Here is an 18323-nt window from a genome sequence, read left to right as displayed (position 1 = left end):
CATATAATAGGAAGAACAATATAGAACTTAAGGCAAAATGCAAGAGTCTTTTTTCTTCGCAATATTTGGAACTAGTGGTAATCAATTCTGTTTTTTTTTCTTTAAATACCTATATGAAACTTGAAGAAAAATTTGCAACCTTATAAGAATTAACCTAAGTAACTTAACCTAAGAACCTAATAAAAATTAACCTAAGTAAATTAACCTAAGTAACTTAACTAAATTAACCTAAACAACTTAAAGTAAGAACCTAATAGCAAGAAGAACCTAATAACAATAACCTAACTAAATTAACCTAAGTCACTAAACTTAACTAAATTACCCTTAGCAAAGAGGCAAAGAGAGTAAAGGAGGGCCGAAGGACTTACAAGTGGCTAGGGGAGACGTCGGCGACGAGGTGGAGCTCGGGGGAAATGCCGGCGGCAAGGTGGACCAGGGGCACGGAGAGGAGGGGGCGGTGGTGGAGCAGGGGGTCGCAGGGAAGAGGGGCGCTGGTGGAGCAGGGGAACGGAGAGGAGGGGGCGGTGGTGGAGCAGGGGCACGATGGTGGAGGAGGGGGTCGCAGGGAGGAGGAGGGGCGAGCTCCGACGGCGGGTCGCGGGGAGGAGGGAGGAGGGAGGACGAGCTCCGGCGGCGGTGCAGGGAGAGAGTCGGGGGCGGTGGTGGAGCAGGGGAACGGAGAGGAGGGGGAGGTGGTGGAGCAGGGGCACGATGGTGGAGGAGGGGGTCGCAGGGAGGAGGAGGGGCGAGCTCCGGCGGCGGGTCGCGGGGAGGAGGGAGGAGGGAGGTCGAGCTCCGGCGGCGGTGCAGGGAGAGAGTCAAGGGCTGTGGTGAGCCGTTACGAGGGGAGAGAGGGGGTGGGGTGGGGGTTGACGACGGTAGGTCTAGTGGGCGCTTTGTCGTCTGCCCCCGACGGCAAAGGGGTAACAAGCTGATGGCAAAGAGGTGGACCGTTATGGGTTAGAGGGCGGTGTGGGGTGGGTTCTTTGCCGTCTGCCTGCATGTGCTTTGCCGTCAGCTGGCAGACGGCAAAGAGGCGGCAGATGGAAAAGACACTCTTTGCCATCAGCCTGCTCTTTGCCGTCAGGTTTTGGGTAGCTGATGGCAAAGAGTATCTTTGCCATCAGGCAGCAGACGGCAAAGAAGCACCAGATGGCAAATTCTCTGATTCCTGTAGTGTAGGAGGGTGTTCCTTCCTCGAATACCTCTGTGTCCATCCGATGATGATATCTTCCCTTTCAAGTTCAAGAGGAAGCAGTTCCCTATTAGGCTCAGCTTTGCCATGATGATCAACAATGCGCAAGGACAGACCATACCGATTGTCGGGGTGTACCTACCGGACCCGATTTTCTCTCACGGTCAGCTCTACGTTGCATTGTCTAGAGCCACCGCGAAGATGAACATTAAGATTCTCGCCATCAAGGACGATGGCAAGGGTAAAGGCAAGGGCAAGGAACAGAGAAAGAATTCAAAGAAGCGAAAAAGGTCTGAGCCCTTATTAACGACCATGAAGAACATAGTATACAAGGAAGTCCTTAGCACGTAAAGTAGTCGGATCAAATTATACCAACTGAAGGTAAAGTATATCCAGATCTGCATTATAGTGACATAACTATTGTAGATCTTAATGCACAATAACCTGAGTTTTTTTGCTCTGTAGTACTCGAGGGAGTTTGTTCAAATGGGTTGACCAAAAAAATCTAAACCTACAGTTACCTTAATATAACTGACAGCTAGAACCAATCCCACTACATGTGTTTGTCATATTATATATATATATATATTCAATTGATTGATTTTTTCATTGTTCAGTCCTACTTTTCTTGTGCTTGAGTGCGTGTGTTCTTACTTTTTCCAAGTTGAATGACAACAAAGATCCATACGCCATGCTTAAAATCAAGTATGATATTTGATAAGACATGGTTCAGATATATGTTACTTATGCACATGTGTCTCTCTACTGCAGGAAGACATAGCTGTAGAGTTGCATATGTCTTTGATAATTCATCCACTTGGTCAATTATTCTGAACGATAATCACACAAGCAAGGATAAATTGAATGGCACATGCCACTAAATATCTAGCCAGGTTTTCATTTTTGATACCCGGAAGAAGAATCTGGCTGGTTGCTTTCAGTTGCGCCTAAAACTTTGTTCGGTGACAACGATGTGGAGTTTTGAACCAGATTCCGTGGGAGGATAAGAAAAGTCATGAATAAATGATTTTTTTCCTATGCAGTAGTTTGAACATGCTCCTATTGATCAGTACTGAGATGAAGCCCTGCTACTTGGTGTTGCTGCCTAAAAGGACACCTAAAATGATCGTCAAAACCATTCTATTGGTCCTTCTATTTTCTGGAATGGCATCAAGAAGTAACTTCCTGGAATGGTATGATAGTTTTAGTACTTATAAACCTATTATCCTTCTCATTTTCTAGGCACTCTTAAAGCTATGCTTCCAGTTTTTCTTCCCAATTTTCTGCAAGTATTTTGTAAATAATGAAGTTACAAAATATTAAAGATTATATGTAGTAACTTCCAGCTTTTCTTCCCAATTTTTATCTTGTGGTAATTTATATTCTTTAAAACTTTATCACATGTTTCCCTTAGTTACCTCTAACATTGTGATAGCTTCTTTACCCCATCTTTTTATTTTCCAAAAGAGTAAAAAGCTAGATCCACTTCCTAGAGTGACACATAAGTTCACTTGGTAGATAACTCTGGCATGTATTATTTCCTGGGGTACCAAACCATGTAGATGTTCAACAAATTTAGTCAAATTTTATGATTATTTCAGATATGTTGGGGTACCAAACCATGTATTATTTTTTAGCAGTTGTAACTTCTAATGGCAAAACTGAGTAGTGGGACACAACTAATGGCATAAATGATAACAAAACCTTGTTAAAATAAGACTACATGACTGGGAAGCATGAAAATATACAAAGAAAAGAACCAACACCCGCGAGAAATATAAGCAACTAAACAGGGCTATTTTGGTTGCTGCCCCGGGCTGCATGCCTGGGCAGAAGTGTTGCCTGGCTTGGGCCTAGGATTTCGAGTTTTCTAGCCTGGTGAGGCAGCCTGGACTAGCACCTGTTCGAAATATGGCTTGGGCCTGGTAGGTTGTATACACATAACTGACGCATCAACCCATGACCCACCTGCAAATGGATTGATTAGCGCCAGGCAGCCACTGGCCATGGTTCATGCAAATAGAATCTGACGCCTAACAGACTAACTATTTGCCTGAGCTATCGAGGCCAGGCTAGCTCTATATTTTTAGGGGTTCCAACCAAACAAATAGCAGGCAGATCTTAGGGACGCTCCAGGCCAGGCTAGCTCTATATTTTTAGGGGTTCCAACCAAACAAATAGCAGGCGGATCTTAGGGAGGCTCCAGGTCAGGCACAACATAGCGAGGATGCAAACCAAACTAGACCACAAACTCACAGGATTCTGGCATTGCAAATTATCAACAGGATTAACACAGTAGAGTTAGGCTAATTGATTCTGAAAGTGAAAATGGAAGTAGGATTAAGTGGCTTAACACATTGCCAACCATGCTAAAAACATCCATGTCTTCTAGAAAACAAGAAATTTACTAACCTGTGAATCATGTTGTTTAAAGCCACTGAATTCGAATGAGACCCTCATACAAGACCTTTCGGACTCTAGCCTGTAATAGTAGAGTAACTATGTCACGAACTATATCTGCATTGTTATAGATGAAGGATACAACAAATAGGTGGTACAGTATATCTGTAAAGCAAGTGATACATGTTGCAAAAGAAATCTGCGAAGCAATCCACTCAACATTTAGCGCTGCCCAGGACTGCAACGACCGCACCTTCATCCCGACACCACTGCACCGGCGCCATACCATTCCAAATCTGCTAGACTGGGAATATTCATGTTAAACTTTAAAGCCTTAGGTCATTCTCAATCAGACAATGATAAACTAAATAATATAGACAATCAGTTTATTGCATAATATTAACTTCGACAATAGTAACATGATATTTCCAACAGGTACTCATGTGATATGCCAAGGAAATATTGAGCTATAGCAACTCTCGCGGTTGAAGGCGGGTACCGGTGGCGGCAAGAATGCAAGAGATGATGCACGGTCGGTTCTAATCAGACTACGACTCCAGCAAGCGACAATCAGGATCAAAAGTTTGATAATGTGTTGCATCCTGTAGATTTGTTTTCTCACTTCAATTCAATGCAAATTTTATTATTTGATCAACGTTGTTTAGTGCCTGAGACAGCGTGTATGATAGATTATAACAACCTGAATTATAACAACCTGAGACTGCTCTATCTTCTACCAACCTAAATTATAACAATTATAACAATTATGTTGTATCTTGTAGAGAGATTGGACTTTCATTTAGTATTACAGAACATGTTTTCATTTATTTCTTTTTTTTGTGAATGATGTTTTCATTCATTTCTATAATGTATGAAATATTTGTGTGTATACTGCACACCAGGTTTGTCTAAATATGTGATACTTGTGGTGTTGATAGATCAAAGTAAAATTTAGTTTACGGCATGCCCAGGCTTCTACATTTCTCTAGCTCCACCACTGGATGGACATGAGCATGACATGGTGATAGCTGGAAATCAAGATATGCGTGCATTTATATTCAAGTAGACTGTCTCATGAAAGAGAAAGAGGAGTTCCTGTAACGCCTGGAACGAGACCATCCGCGACGGCGCCTACCTCCTCTTCTGCGTTCTACGTGCCTCAAGACTCTGGCAAGAAGGCGTCAGCCCGCCGCCGGGAGGTGTCGGTGGCTGGTGCCGGGGCGCGGTCGGGGCGAACAACAGCAACAGCACGGGATTCTACCACACGCAACAGGGACAACAACAGCCGCAGCAGCAGGGGCTCCTCGTCCACGCAACAGGGACAATAGTAGTTAGTTTTGTTACCTTTTACAGAGAGGTATTCCTCTCCCAACACATTGTGCTATCCATGTGAATTCCACTAGACATATCATGTTTGCACATATTCGCAAAAAGATCATGCTTGCACATGGTAGGATTTATACTACAAGAGGCGCTAAACATATGACTTGTGGTATAACCGAGTCTATTGCAAGAAGCACATATATAGTACCCACAATTCTATTCTTGCAACATATATGTACAGAATTATATTTCATTTCTTTTTACCAATCTCTCATGTATAAGTTTATTGTTTCATGGCGAAGCTCGGGCTTTCATAATAAAAAACGAGTTAAAAATATTGATGTATACTTTTGTTACACTAACTAATTTCCTAAAGATTAGAGCTTTAAACGAGTTAATGGGAAACAGATTACGCAACCCAATCCTAACCGTATACGATACGGGGGTTATAGATTAGGATTAGCCTTCAAAACATGTGTGTATATAAGAGAGACTCAAACTACCATCGGGATTTTTTGCTTACCTCGATGATGGAACTTCATTGAGGTACCAATCCAACAGATTTGCCGATGCAGGACGCCGAGGGAGAGAGGGGAGCCGACCCTCAGAAGGTAAGATCCATTCCTCCGTTGGATTGGTCGATCTCCGCCGCATGGCTTGCTGCAGGGTGTCCTTGCGGTGCACGGTGCGCGTCAGTCGCCGGGCGGGGGACGCAGGGCAGAGGGCGCCGTTGCGCCGGCTGCGAGCTCGTCCGCGAGAGCGCTGGCCCCCGGATCTAGCACAACAGCACGGATTGGTGGGGTTGGGTGCGAGTCTGACGATGGTGCAGCCACGCGGTAGGGAGAGGCGGGGGTTGCGAAGTTGCTCTGGGAGCCCTGCGGATCTTCGCAAGGTGTGCGCCATGGCGCGCCGGCGGCAGCACAACTGTCCTGATGATTGGCTAACACGGGAGGGGAAGAGGATGGGGAAGTGAGAACACGGAGGAGATCAGGTTGGTGACGGGGAGGTGCAGGGGCAAAGTTCTCCGGGAGCTCTTGGATCGTCGCAAGGTGTGCGCATGGCGCGCCGGCGGTAGCACAAAGGTGCTGGTCGGTGGCTAGCAATGGAGGGGAAAGGGATGGGGAAGTGAGGATATCGGGTTGGTGAGGGGGAGGGGAAGCATTCGCGTGAGAAGAGAGTTTGTGCTGGTGAGTGAGAGTAGAGTGAGATCGGGTTGCAGTGTACACCGGGCCACCGTGATGACTGATGGTTCACTAAAACTGTTGTGATGGGCTAGATTTGTATATCAGTTTCTAGTAGCAAGGGAATACTACTCGTGTTGATTGATGGTTGCTTGTTGATTCACCTCACTCCATGTCTAATGAACCTATCGGGTTGTTGTCGTTAAGTTTTCTGTAGTATATTATACATGTATATTATACTCCATGTATATTATATGTAGCATATTAAGCCAGGTATTTATACAGTACTCGCTTCGGTCCTTTTTACTCCTTGTATTAGATTTCGATCAAGTCAATCTTTACAAAGTTTGATCAAATTTATATTAGTTATCAATCTTTTTATTCTTTTATTTTGCAAGTTACATATTGATTATGATATTGTTACTCGGAAAAAATGATACTATATCTCACTTTTACAGATTGTTTCAGTCGTAGATATGGATATTGTTAACCATCAAAATGAACCTACCAAAAAAAGCCCGAAGGTGATAGATATGGATATTGTGGATCGTGGAAAAGAACCATCTAATACGATCCCGGCGGATATGTCGTTGGAGGAGACCAAAAGCCCAGCAAGTACTATACAACCTACATATGCGAAGATAGATATATCCAATTCAAGTCATACCAAACCAAAAAGAGCAAATATAAATATTACACCACAAGGTACTTACTTTTACAGTTATTATCGTCCTTTTCATTCTATTGGTCTTTATTATGATATACTAATTTGGCTTCATGTCATTCCATGACAGATTATATTTGCACCCGCATGATATTTCAATTATTAAATCAATCATGCCCTTACATTCAAATACTAAGTTGGTGCACATCAACTATGCATTATTATCAAATGCTGAGATGAGATGCCTTACGCACAATGATGTGTTTTTGCACGATGATGTAAGTAAAACCGCACAAACTCTTTTAAACTAACAAAAATGTATTCTATTTTCGCACGGTAAGTGTATTAACATTTAAATGTATTCCATCTCTAAAACTATAGGTAATAAATGCATACATATATTGCATTAGTGCCCAGGAGCACCTACAAGATAGAGTGGGTGGAAAGGTACACATTGCAAACACGTTTGTGTCTTCCCTGCTAAAGAAAGATGAGATAGACCTGGCAACACATCGTCACACTGTAAAACGAGTAAATACTTTTCTGGAGCATGACATGGTCAGTCTTAACTCACTACACTTACATATAATGATGCAACACTTTTTTACGTGAGAGTGGTTACATGTTATATTATATAATATTTATTGCTTTAGGTATTCCTTCCGATTAACATTACAAAATACCACTGGTATCTATCGGTTCTCAATGCGAAGAAACGAGAGATACATGTATTGGACTCACTTGGAATTGGCATGAACCGAAGTGACCTCACTATGACAGTAAATATCTACTTCATGTGTTTCTTTCCCTAGACATTACATTTCATTTGCCTAATACGTGGTGACTTTTTCCCATTTAATAGATACAAGGACTTGACAAACATATAAAAATTGCATGTGATATGCCGGAGTTTAAGAGAGGTGATAGGTGGCAGGACCTTGATATTTTGAATTGGACAGTCGTAGAACAGTTCCAGAAGCCACTCCAAACAGATGGGTATGATGAACACATCTCATATTTGAACTGAATTATAGAGAAATTTATGATAGATAGAATAGTAAGTCTTGTGAATAATAAATTTTGTACAAAAATATGTTCTTATTTTATAGCCAAAACGTTGAGGTAATAGATACATTTGACGATGCATGGAGACATGTACAATGAACATTATTACTTGTTTAAATACCTTATTTATATTTAGATGAAAGCCTAAAGGAATACTTCAATATTGCAGCACGTCATGTGGATTGTTTATGTTAAATTTTATGGAGTATTGGACAGTAGAACTTTTGTCAGATCAATTCACTCAGGTATCTCTTTTTTCTAAATATCAGATTTCATCTCAAATGCATGTGCTTTTTTAACGAATTATTTAATTGCCATATGCAGGAGGACATGAAAGAATTTCGATGAAAATTAGCTGTCATACTATTGGAGATAGAACTTAATAAGTTAAAAGGAAGTCCAATATACTATGAGCCTGACAATGAAGAAAAAGTATCTGATTCTGATGTTGAGCTCCTGGATGATCGAAAATGTAAGCGGCAAGATTCACCTGATAGAGCCGAAGACAGAAGCCCCCTTCCGACCACCATCATGGGCGTAGACCCGCATGATTTAGTTGACAAAATATGCAATGACATCATGTCCATTAATGATGCTGATTCGTTGAAGTAAGCAGCATGTCTAATAAATATAAAGTTTCAATATAAACTATTACAATGTTACAATTATTAATTGTTACCTACAGGAAGGAGTGGGTGCGAAGCTCTAAACCCCATCCGATAGGATTAAGTCTTAGAAGAATTCAAGGTATACTCCACAAGGACCAACCGTTGGACATTGATTGCTTCAACATGGCTATACGTATACTTGCATGTGACAAGGCCTTACTGGCAGTAGATCCTCCGGTGCGCTATATGGATCTACAATTTTCTGTGAGTTAACACAATCATAGATTATATTATCATTGTCACCATCATGTTTCTTCACCATTTTTCACCCAGACGGCTGTGACCGAGGCTGCTCTCGCGTCCCCACGAGATCTAGATTCACAGGTACAACTAGATATTCAGGCGCTAGCAGCATTGCTTCGTAGTTGGACTGAGATAGAGCGCAACATCTCATCATGCAATTTGCTAAGTTTGGTCTATTTTATATGGTTGCCGTGATAAATGTTTATTCTTAATGAGTATTGCTTGTAGATTTTGCTTCCTCATAGATCCCTTGGTCACTACATCTTGTTCGCGATCAACAAACATGCCCGTCAAGTATCTATTATGGACCCTTTTTTTCCGTCCTTATCCTCGGAGATATGCACTAAAATTTCAAAGGATTTCATTCTACCTGAATGATGCACTCGAATTAGCACAACCAGGTTGGAAGTCCGATTTTTTTTCTGGCCACGTAAATCAGCAATTGATGTTCCAATGAGCCTAGACCGGTAAGTTGCTATGAAAATCACTATGCACATTTTATATTCATTGTCATTAACTCCCAAAATAATGATAGTGTATTCATCTATAGGTACGAATCTGGTTATTTTGTTTTCCATTTTATGCTCTCATGGTATGGTAACAAATTTGTTCGTCTAATTTGCACGGTGAGTGTCCTATAGCACATATTAATAAAAAAGAAGCATAATTGCATGCTAATGAGATACACTGCTTATGCAGGATGGTTATGAGCTGAGAAAGAATTTTTTGATATATTTGCTCGACTATCATGCGAATGAAGCTGAAGAGAAAATCCGTATGATATACGACAAATTCTCAAGTGCCTCAAGTAGGGAGTTAGTAATCTTCTAGATAATAAAAGTGGACTTATCTCTACACACCTGTATTCAAACTCTTTTTTTATTGAATTTTTTGTTCATTTTCATGGATTTGTTTATTGTATTTTACCATATGCCGTGGCCCAGTCAAACCCACGTCTAGGTGGAGTTAGATGGACAGATGTTGGGGTTAGCAAGGGAATAAAACATGTCCTACTCCTACTTGTATGCACAATTATGAATTTTAAATGTGGAAGTCCTTAACACGTTGGCAGATATTTCAGCCTCTTCCAGAGGAAAAATCAAGCACATCAACCTTTTCTTCCCCGAGTCTTGTTCAGCAAGGGCAGTATCCAGTAATTAAAGGCGCACTGGATCATTTATCATCTAAAAGGGTCAAGAGGGTGCTTGAATCCAAGAGACTAAAACTAGTCTGACTCAAACTAGTCTCTTTAAGAGGCTAAAGTTCCAAGCACCCCTGACTAAAGAGAGGCTAAAACTAGTCTTGAGACTAAAATCTTTTAGTCAGGGGTACCCCTACTAAAATGTGCATTAGTCATCTCTCTCCTCATTTAACTCCTGATGTAAGTTCTGGATTGAAGGGTTTGGAGGATAATAAATGCTCATTAACTTGATTTTAGTCTTTTTAGTACTTGGATCCAAGCATGGGTGAGGCTAGCAAGTTTTAGTCTCATTACTTTTAGTCATGGGACTAAAACGTATCCAAGCACCCTCCAAGTTATCAGTGCCATTTAATTTTGGTAGTGGCTGCTCTCCATTAGTTCCTCATGGTGAGACAGCTTCATTTCTTCCCTAAGGCCCTACTAATCCCTAACTTTTTAGAAAAGAGATGCAACATAAGAGGACTTCTGTTTTTTTCTTCTTGTTTCTCAAAACTGGGTACCTTTTATTTGTTATTATGATGAAAGAGAAAAGTGAGGCTAAACGGATCTCTTTTTGCTCACTAGATACAGAGATAGTCAGCAGCTTATGTAAAACAATGGAGGAGCAGAACCAGCTCTCTTCTGAAGAAAATGTGCCATTTGCTCAACATCTGTCCAGCTAACTATCGCTACGGAAGAGAAGTCCACGTACGTCCACCACACAAATTTTTTTACAATCCTCCAAAAACTAAACGACATATATATACAAAAAACCGGCCCAGTCAAACAATAAACCAGACCCAGTCAAACCCACGTCTAGGTGCCAACGTCGACCAGCCCATCATGGATTTGCAGTTCCACGATCTTCCAGCGACGTAGCCAACGTCACCCAGCCTCTCGCCGGCCTCTGCCTCCTCTACGGCCGCGTCGGGCTCCTCCTGCCGCTCGCCGGCCTCTGCCTCCTCTACGGCCGTCGGGCTCCTCCTCTACGTCCGCGTCGGGCTCCTCCTCTACGTCCGCGTCGGGGCTCCTCCTCTACGTCCGCGTCGGGTCTCAGCTCCAGCCTCTGCCTCCTCTACGGCCGCGTTGGGGCTCCTCCTCTACGGCCGCGGCGGGTCTCGGGTCCATGCTCTGCCTCCTCTACAGCCGCGTCGGGGCCGCGTCGGGGCTCCTCCTCTACGGCCGCGGCGGGACTCAGGTCCGGGCTCTTCTGAACCGACCGATACATGGTCGACGCTAAGGTCAGACAGGTTCAACCCACTCTCCATCAGCGCTGTCTGGTACACCAGCCTCTTTCTGCACGCACATACACATCATGTTCTGATGTTCAGCAGAAAAAATATACATGAATAAATTATTTTTACTATGTTGCAAATATAGAAGCTAGATTAATAACTGGCGATGCTGCAATAAATTATTCATAGTTCCATTTACAAACAAAGGATTCTTTTGTATGGCAACTACTAAAGAGATGAAACTACAAACTAGATTTTATAAACTAGATGACCAGATTATTATAATCTCATAATCTCCTCTACCCCAGTTAAAATGAGATTATGGATTACAAATGACGTGTTATCCTTGTAAACTTCAAGAGAATTACGCAGTGTCACCGCCACTTTCCTATTTTTCCTTATAAACTGAGGGCAAACATGTCATTGTACAATTTAAAAGCTGGTTTACAATTTATATAATCTGGCCTCCAAACATGCCCACCTGGATTATTTTTATAAACCAGATTATATAATCTATGTTCATAATCCAGATTATTATAATCTATTATGGTTCCAAACAGGGCCTAAAGAGATGAAACTACAGACATGTTGTATGCTCAAAAGAACATGAGCAGAAACCATGTTAAAGTATGGGTTCCCTTTATACCAGCAGTCTAGAACCATCTGCTTCCTCCGGCCTGCCTTCCAACATGTCACGTTGTCGTCCACGTAGGTTGGTCCAAAAAGACTGAATATAGATTCTGGTAATAAGTTTGCAATGCACCAGTTTTTTTGCTTCAAGGTACCTAAGGTATGAATTCTGATATGCAGGGGTGGGCAGATATCCTCTTTAAAAATAAAAAAAATCGGGCCGACTCCAAATGTCAAACTGATAGTTGCGCTTAAGATTTAGGGAGTGGTTACCGAGATTGGTGATAATTTTCTGTTCACACTCCAGCCTGAGGCAAGTCCAATGAAGGCTCAATGCTTCAAGCCCGTTCAAATGCCTTGTATGATCAATTACTTATCACCTGATTGTCTATAAACTTAAAGATCAAACTATTAGTTACCTTCCAGTTATTAAAAAAAAACAAGCAGAAAACCAACTTAACTTGAAAGAGAGACATATCCATATGCAGTGCCATGATAACACAGTGTAACCAACAAATATTTATTAACTTAGACATTGTTAAATATTTTCTGTTCACATGAAGCATTTGTTGCCAAATTATGCAGCTACAATAGTTGAAAAGGAACTAAAACACGACTATCAATTGCTCCAACTTAGAAATTAGAGGTACACGGTACTATATTGTCCGTTAGCATTATGTTCAACATATAACAAATTAGGAAAAGGAGGAATAGTGTGTATTACACAGGAAAAGGAGGAATAGTGTGGAAAAGGAGGAATAGTTGGAGATTAAAAATCATAATTTATCATGCTTTAAAGTTTGATTCAGAAATTTGCTGAGAATGAAAAGTAGCAACAGAAAGAACTCAGCTTTTCCCAGCAACCATGGACAAGAACCTAAACCAACAGAAAAATTCTTTGCTGGTAATTAATTACTAAGTCCGAGGAAATCCAAGCTGGCAGTGCAATGGTACAAGGTGCGTAAATGTACAAACGAGAAATGAGGGACGCCAAGTACTAGTTCGGCTGCAATATAGGGATACTATACACAACAGAGAATGAACATTTCCTGTAATGATAGTGTTGCCAGCAGGATTGATTTTAAGGGAAGTAATATACTGTGAATGAGACGTGTTAGTGTTCTTCTCAGTGTTCACTTCTACAAATTTCAGTAAGAAACTTAAATTAAACCAACAGAAAAATTCTTTGCTGGTAATTTAGTTACGAAGTCCGAGGAAATCCAAGCTGGCAGTGCAATGGTACAAGGTGCGTAAATGTACAAACGAGAGATGAGGGACGCCAAGTATTAGTTCGGCTGCAATATAGGGATACTATACACAACAGAGAATGAACATTTCCTGTAATGATAGTGTTGCCAGCGGGATTGATTTTAAGGGAAGTAATATACTGTGAATGAGACATGTTAGTGTTCTTCTCAGTGTTCACTTCTACAAATTTCAGTAAGAAACTTAAATTAAATTATATATACCGAACAGTGCATGCCAAAAGCTAACGAACTTAATGGACCAACAAATGCGAGTAGGAGAGACATGTTTCAGAATTAATGACGGCTGCCTTGCAGCTCCTAGAAACAATATAAACTGGTATATGTAGTACCAAATATTGATAGTAATGTCCACAACAATTATTCCAACATATGGGAAGGATATTTCCTTGTCTCCCATTATGATCAACTCCAAACAGACTCTAATATCTATATTGATTTAAACCGGTCATTGAAGCACTCAACCCGCAATTGCACATAGCTGCTGACTTCAACTAATTATTCAAGGTGATGCTAATAGTAAGAGATGTGTGAATATCAAAATTATAACTTTTTTTTGTATTCACATAACACATTTGCTGATTTAGATTCAAAAATTCTGGAAATCACAATATCATAAACACTAAATCCCACATTTAACAAGTCTATTGACAGTGTTATAACTTGAGGTCTACAAACTGATGCAACATTAACTCCGAGTGAAAATATATATTTAAAAATATTTTAGAACCAAATTCCTAAATAAATTGTTATTGAACAGAAGTGTTACATAGCTTTGATGAACTAAATAAATACATTGTCATGGTGTCAATTTCTAATGGAAGTCCATATACAACTCATCCTTGCGGTGATTTTTGGAAAAGAAAATCATAATATATGTCGAAAGTTATACTGCTGGTGAAATTAAATTGGGATTTACAACATGAAAAAATGCATCTAACTTTAAAACCAGTAGTGCGACATCTCTCAACAGCAACTTAGGAGCCTATGTCTTAGAACAATTTAATCCGGCTAGGAGGCCAAATTAATGACACTGGATTCAGCAGAAACATGCATGGATACTGTGAACTTTTATGTACCCGTTTGACGCTGGATTCAACATGGTCATGCAACGATATGGGGAAGAGTTGCTGAGGCAGAGACGATGATGCCCGGTGTACTCTCCGGGGCCGGAGTTACCTGCCGAGGCAGAGATGACGATGCCCTTCTTCACTGCACCGAAGGCGCCGATGGCGATGGAGTCCTCGTAGAAGGCAGGGGCGTAACCACCGGAGACGACGGAGAGGGAGATGACGTTGACGCCGTGACTATGAATGTGCTAGGAACCACCTATGGGATTCCTTGCATGCTCGTATCAAGGCCCGGGTATCTAACTATGTCTGCTAAAGCGCACGGGTATTTAACTATGTCTGTAGATGCAGTTTTTTTGTTTCAGACGTAGGGCTGTTAGTTTGTCAGTCAAAGTTCAGTTTGATCGAAGGAATTAGACAAGTTCATTTATCTGCAATACACACAAAAACTTGACTGTGAGTAGGAGGCTAGAACCTTCTGATGCAATGCTGGTACAATGGCACCCCGTCGAACACGCCAGACCTCCCCATCAGCCAGGATCAGACCTGTGCCCATCACAAACTCTGGTATTTCGGCAAGGATACCCTGCACCCACCATGATCAAACCAGGACTGAATAAAACATCATGCTACTCGTTTCTGATGCCTTTTGAATCATTTCTTTACTGTTTGAAAATGAGTAGAACCGAATTCAGAACCAACCTTGGAATAAGCCTTGGAGTTGTCCCTCAGGATATGCTTAGCTACATCCGGATCAGAGACGATGAGGAAAGACTGGAGAAAGAAGATGATGATGAAAAAAAATGTACAGACCATTAGCAACATGACAGGGTTCAGAAGACTGCAGTTTTGGGGGCAATTCGCTAGCTTGATGGTGCGGTCACCTTGGGCCCGAAGTTGAGGCGGAAGACGCCGCCGTAGGTGAGGAAGAGGTCGTAGAACGGCAGGAAGAAGGCCTCCCCGGTGACGGAAGCCAGCGACCCGACCAACTGCGGCAGCTCCGGGCCCCTGCGCGCCGCCCGCTACCTTGGCGAGCATCCCGGCCGCGAGCTCCCCGGGCGGGCCCAGCTTGACCAGCCTCGCCGCGACGGGCGCGAGCCATCTGAACGGAACAATTCAAGCACGGCGCCTAATCCAATCAGCGCCGGAGCTGCAGGAGGAGCAAGAAATGCGTGGAGAGGAGGATAAGGGATTGGCCGGGGAACTGACTGACTGACCCGGGGCCCTGGGCGGTGAACTCGTCGGAGGAAATGCGGGCGGTGAGCTCGGCCCGGCGCTTCCTCTGCTCCTCAAGAACCTTGTCGGTCCTGCCGCCGCCGTCACCGCCGGACGCGGAGCAGTGGAGGAGCGGGCTATTACGCTGGTTGGCAACGGGGGCGAGGCGGAGCCGGCCCTGGCCGAGCCGGAGCCAAGGTAGCGGGACGGCGGGGCGGAGGATGCGTTGCCACACCATTCGTCTCTCTATGTGAGAGTGGATGGGGAATGGTGGAGGTGCGGAATGGGCACGGAGATTCGAGAAAACTACAGAGTGAGAGTGGATCTTAGTCCACACCACTCCACACCACCGCTGAACTTCAGTCCAAATGCAGCTAGCTAAGCAACGAAAATTGATTTCTGAGCAACGGAGCACTTTATTTTGAAGTTCAAAAAACCACATCTTTACATTTTAAAAAAAAAGTGTGCATGAACATATAGCAATGCAGTATATCGGGCCAAATTTTCGGCAATATACATGCTTGCATGTAAAAGATACAAAAGAACAAAATACATGAAAATTAGGGGTTTGTTTTTTGTGTTGTGGGGCAGAAATTTTGTTTCTTTTGTGCAGCACATAATACAATGTATTATTGAACAAAATTTCACATGTACTTAGGCCACATGCATGCGTATTTATATAAAAAATATTTTTTCCAGATGTTTCAAGCATCTTTTTGGAGCAGTTCAAAATAAAGTGCACCGTTGCCTCATGTTCGAAATATGCAATGATTGCAAAGTTTATATATACTATGCATGTATATTGTACTTTTGTTGATTAGTATGTTTTCTTTTTCCGTATTGTCAATGTGTTGCTTCCAAATTTATATGTGACACATTTGTTTAAATTGTATAAGATGGTGCCAATTAATCTTAGATGTCAACGGACATTTGCAAACTTCACAAAAAAACCAGTGCAACCTACGTAAGTTTAATATGTTTTCTCATATTTAAAAGAAAATGAAAAAAATGTTATCTAATCTAATGTATTTGTTACAGATTCATAGACTTTGATGACCTCACCTTTTCGGATACATTCAGAACATGTAGCATTTGCGTGAGGGTAGATGTCAAATATCCTGTTAATCCGAGTGGTGATAGACTTCACTTCATTCTGATGGATAGAACTATAAGTCTCAAGCATGTTTAGATTGGTAGAATAAACATGTGTTTGTCATCATCTAACATTTTCTGATGCAATTCTAAGGGTGTCAAAATCGAGGTTATAGTTGCCGGAAAATTAGTGCATAGATTCGATTTAAAATTGCACATGGGTCGTAAGTACACCATTCATGGTGTTACTATTCGGCCTAACTTTAAAGAACTGGCGTGTAGATTCATTAACCACACATATGAGTGCTCCTTCAGTGTGAGGACATTTGTTGAGTCACTCTCACTATAATTTCCAACATATCCAAAGCATTTGATGTCCATCCATGAAGTTATGAGGTGTCCAAACAAAACATTCGTAGGTATGCATTCAAACATATATAATACTAACACAGAGATAACCTTTGTATATCAATTTGACTAATGATATTTAATAGAGACATAGTTGGCATAGTTGTTCAATATGATGATTATCAACTCATCGGGAGACACCCATCTACTGAATTGTACAGAGAGGTCACCTTCATGGATATTTGATATGTGTAGTTAATATACATAATTGCAACTCTTTTGTACCGAATTATAAGAATTAATTCGTGAATTCCTTGTATAGATACTATTTTCAAATATTCAAAATTGTAGGGGCAAACTTATAGTTGTTGGCATTTCGGGTGGCAACTTGATTCAAAACTCATATAGGTGGTCAACAACTGAAGGAAATAAATCTATTGTCCTTGCAACTATGCTCCGTAAGAATAGAAAATATGGTAATGGATGCATGTACATCTTTATGTATTGCATATTTTGAGAAAGTGTATTGTTATGTCGAGCTAAATATTTTGACAAAGTGCACTGTTATGTCGAGCTAAATAGTTTTTTAATCTTGACAATAGGAAATTTGGAAACTTCAAGTTACACCATCCTTGCATTTAACCCGGGTCATCCTTCAACACGTGCACTTCATGGTAGTTCTGACATATAATCAAATACAAGTCAATTACTTGTGATTATTATTGATATGTGCATGCAAATTTTAAATACTAATAATTGCAACATTTCTAATAATTGTTTTGCAGATATTCGCCAGAAAATAATAGGTGGTTGATTGACATGGAGTTTGTTCGAGAATTTATTGAGAGGAGGTGGGATTTGCTAGCAAGCAGTCCGTCTACAAATGATCCCGACGCAAGATGTATACAAAGAAAACTCGACCCATGTAGTAGAGATAGCAGAAATCAGTTGTGTCTATTACGCATGATTGTATCTTTCAATTTGTAAGTTTAGTTGTCTCGTGATGAAGATCATATGTAGTATTTTTTTAATGGAGCTTAGTTTTTGTTAGTTTTTGTTAAGTACGTTGTTATCTGACATATTTTTTACTTCATTAGTATGAGTGTATGACCTAGAATTAGTTCTTCTATTTTCATCTATATATTTACAAGCTATACATATAATGAGACTCCTTGGAAGTTCATAAAAACAATTCAACATCTTCATTTGTGAGTATACTCTGGTTTTGTTTCATGTCTTGTTTCGGCCTTGGGATCTGACATGAAGAACTTGTCTTGTCTTGTTTCCACGAAATGTTAGAGGGTTTCATTTGTGAGTATACTCTGGTTTTGTTTTTCCACAAAATGTTAGAGAGTTTCTGACATGAAGAACAACACATAAAGGAGACACGAAGCTCCTGCATCACGACTCCCATGGGACTGTTGTGGTTCGTACATTTTTTTAACAGAACTACTACATGGTAGTCTTGAAGTAAATACTCTCTTTTTTACCTGATATGTTGTTGTAACTCCATGAGAATAAAACAATCATATGCCGTGCGTAGCAATCA

At 41.2% G+C, this 18323-nt stretch overlaps 1 protein-coding gene and 1 long non-coding RNA gene across 10 annotated transcripts; one reads left to right on the top strand and one right to left on the bottom strand.

Annotated features, from left to right (window-relative positions):
• The first annotated feature begins 10287 nt into the window (after positions 1-10287).
• On the top strand, positions 10288-18067 carry LOC123447566. Of its 2 annotated transcripts, XR_006631521.1 has the most exons (4): positions 10288-10327; positions 10505-11160; positions 17377-17448; positions 17560-18067. It is a non-coding gene; the product is annotated as an uncharacterized LOC123447566 (long non-coding RNA). The 2 variants fall into 2 exon arrangements; XR_006631522.1 differs by lacking the exon at positions 17377-17448.
• LOC123447565 lies at positions 10525-17249 on the bottom strand. Of its 8 annotated transcripts, none has more exons than XR_006631518.1 (6): positions 15337-17249; positions 15004-15221; positions 14822-14893; positions 12058-14705; positions 11801-11953; positions 10525-11215 (listed from the first exon to the last, which is right to left on the bottom strand). XR_006631518.1 is itself a non-coding variant. In XM_045124173.1 (5 exons), the coding sequence occupies exons 1-3, from the start codon at positions 15774-15776 to the stop codon at positions 14874-14876; spliced, it is 678 nt and encodes a 225-aa protein (XP_044980108.1). In that variant the 5' UTR covers positions 15777-17249; the 3' UTR covers positions 10525-11239; positions 14595-14705; positions 14822-14873. The 8 variants fall into 8 exon arrangements, 2 of the variants coding, with proteins under 2 accessions (XP_044980108.1, XP_044980109.1); XR_006631517.1 differs by having other exon boundaries at positions 11801-12172; positions 14595-14705; positions 15337-16306; XM_045124173.1 differs by lacking the exon at positions 11801-11953 and having other exon boundaries at positions 10525-11239; positions 14595-14705.
• Positions 18068-18323: the final 256 nt, after the last annotated feature.

The sequence above is a fragment of the Hordeum vulgare genome, chromosome 4H (assembly GCF_904849725.1).
Source record: "Hordeum vulgare subsp. vulgare chromosome 4H, MorexV3_pseudomolecules_assembly, whole genome shotgun sequence".
Taxonomy (NCBI): Eukaryota; Viridiplantae; Streptophyta; class Magnoliopsida; order Poales; family Poaceae; genus Hordeum; species Hordeum vulgare.
Note: the sequence above shows the minus strand (reverse complement) of the source record. Positions and strands in the feature narration are given on the sequence as shown.

Bases quoted from the DNA above. Each gene is read 5' to 3' on its own strand.
- LOC123447565 (XM_045124173.1), bottom strand. From the start codon at position 15,776: ATGTGGTTTTTTGAACTTCAAAATAAAGTGCTCCGTTGCTCAGAAATC. The intron at 15,222-15,336 runs GTCAGTCAGTCA...TGTTCCGTTCAG, and splicing joins TTCACCGCCCAGGGCCCCGG to ATGGCTCGCGCCCGTCGCGG. The intron at 14,894-15,003 runs GTGACCGCACCA...TTCTTTCTCCAG, and splicing joins GCCTCAACTTCGGGCCCAAG to TCTTTCCTCATCGTCTCTGA.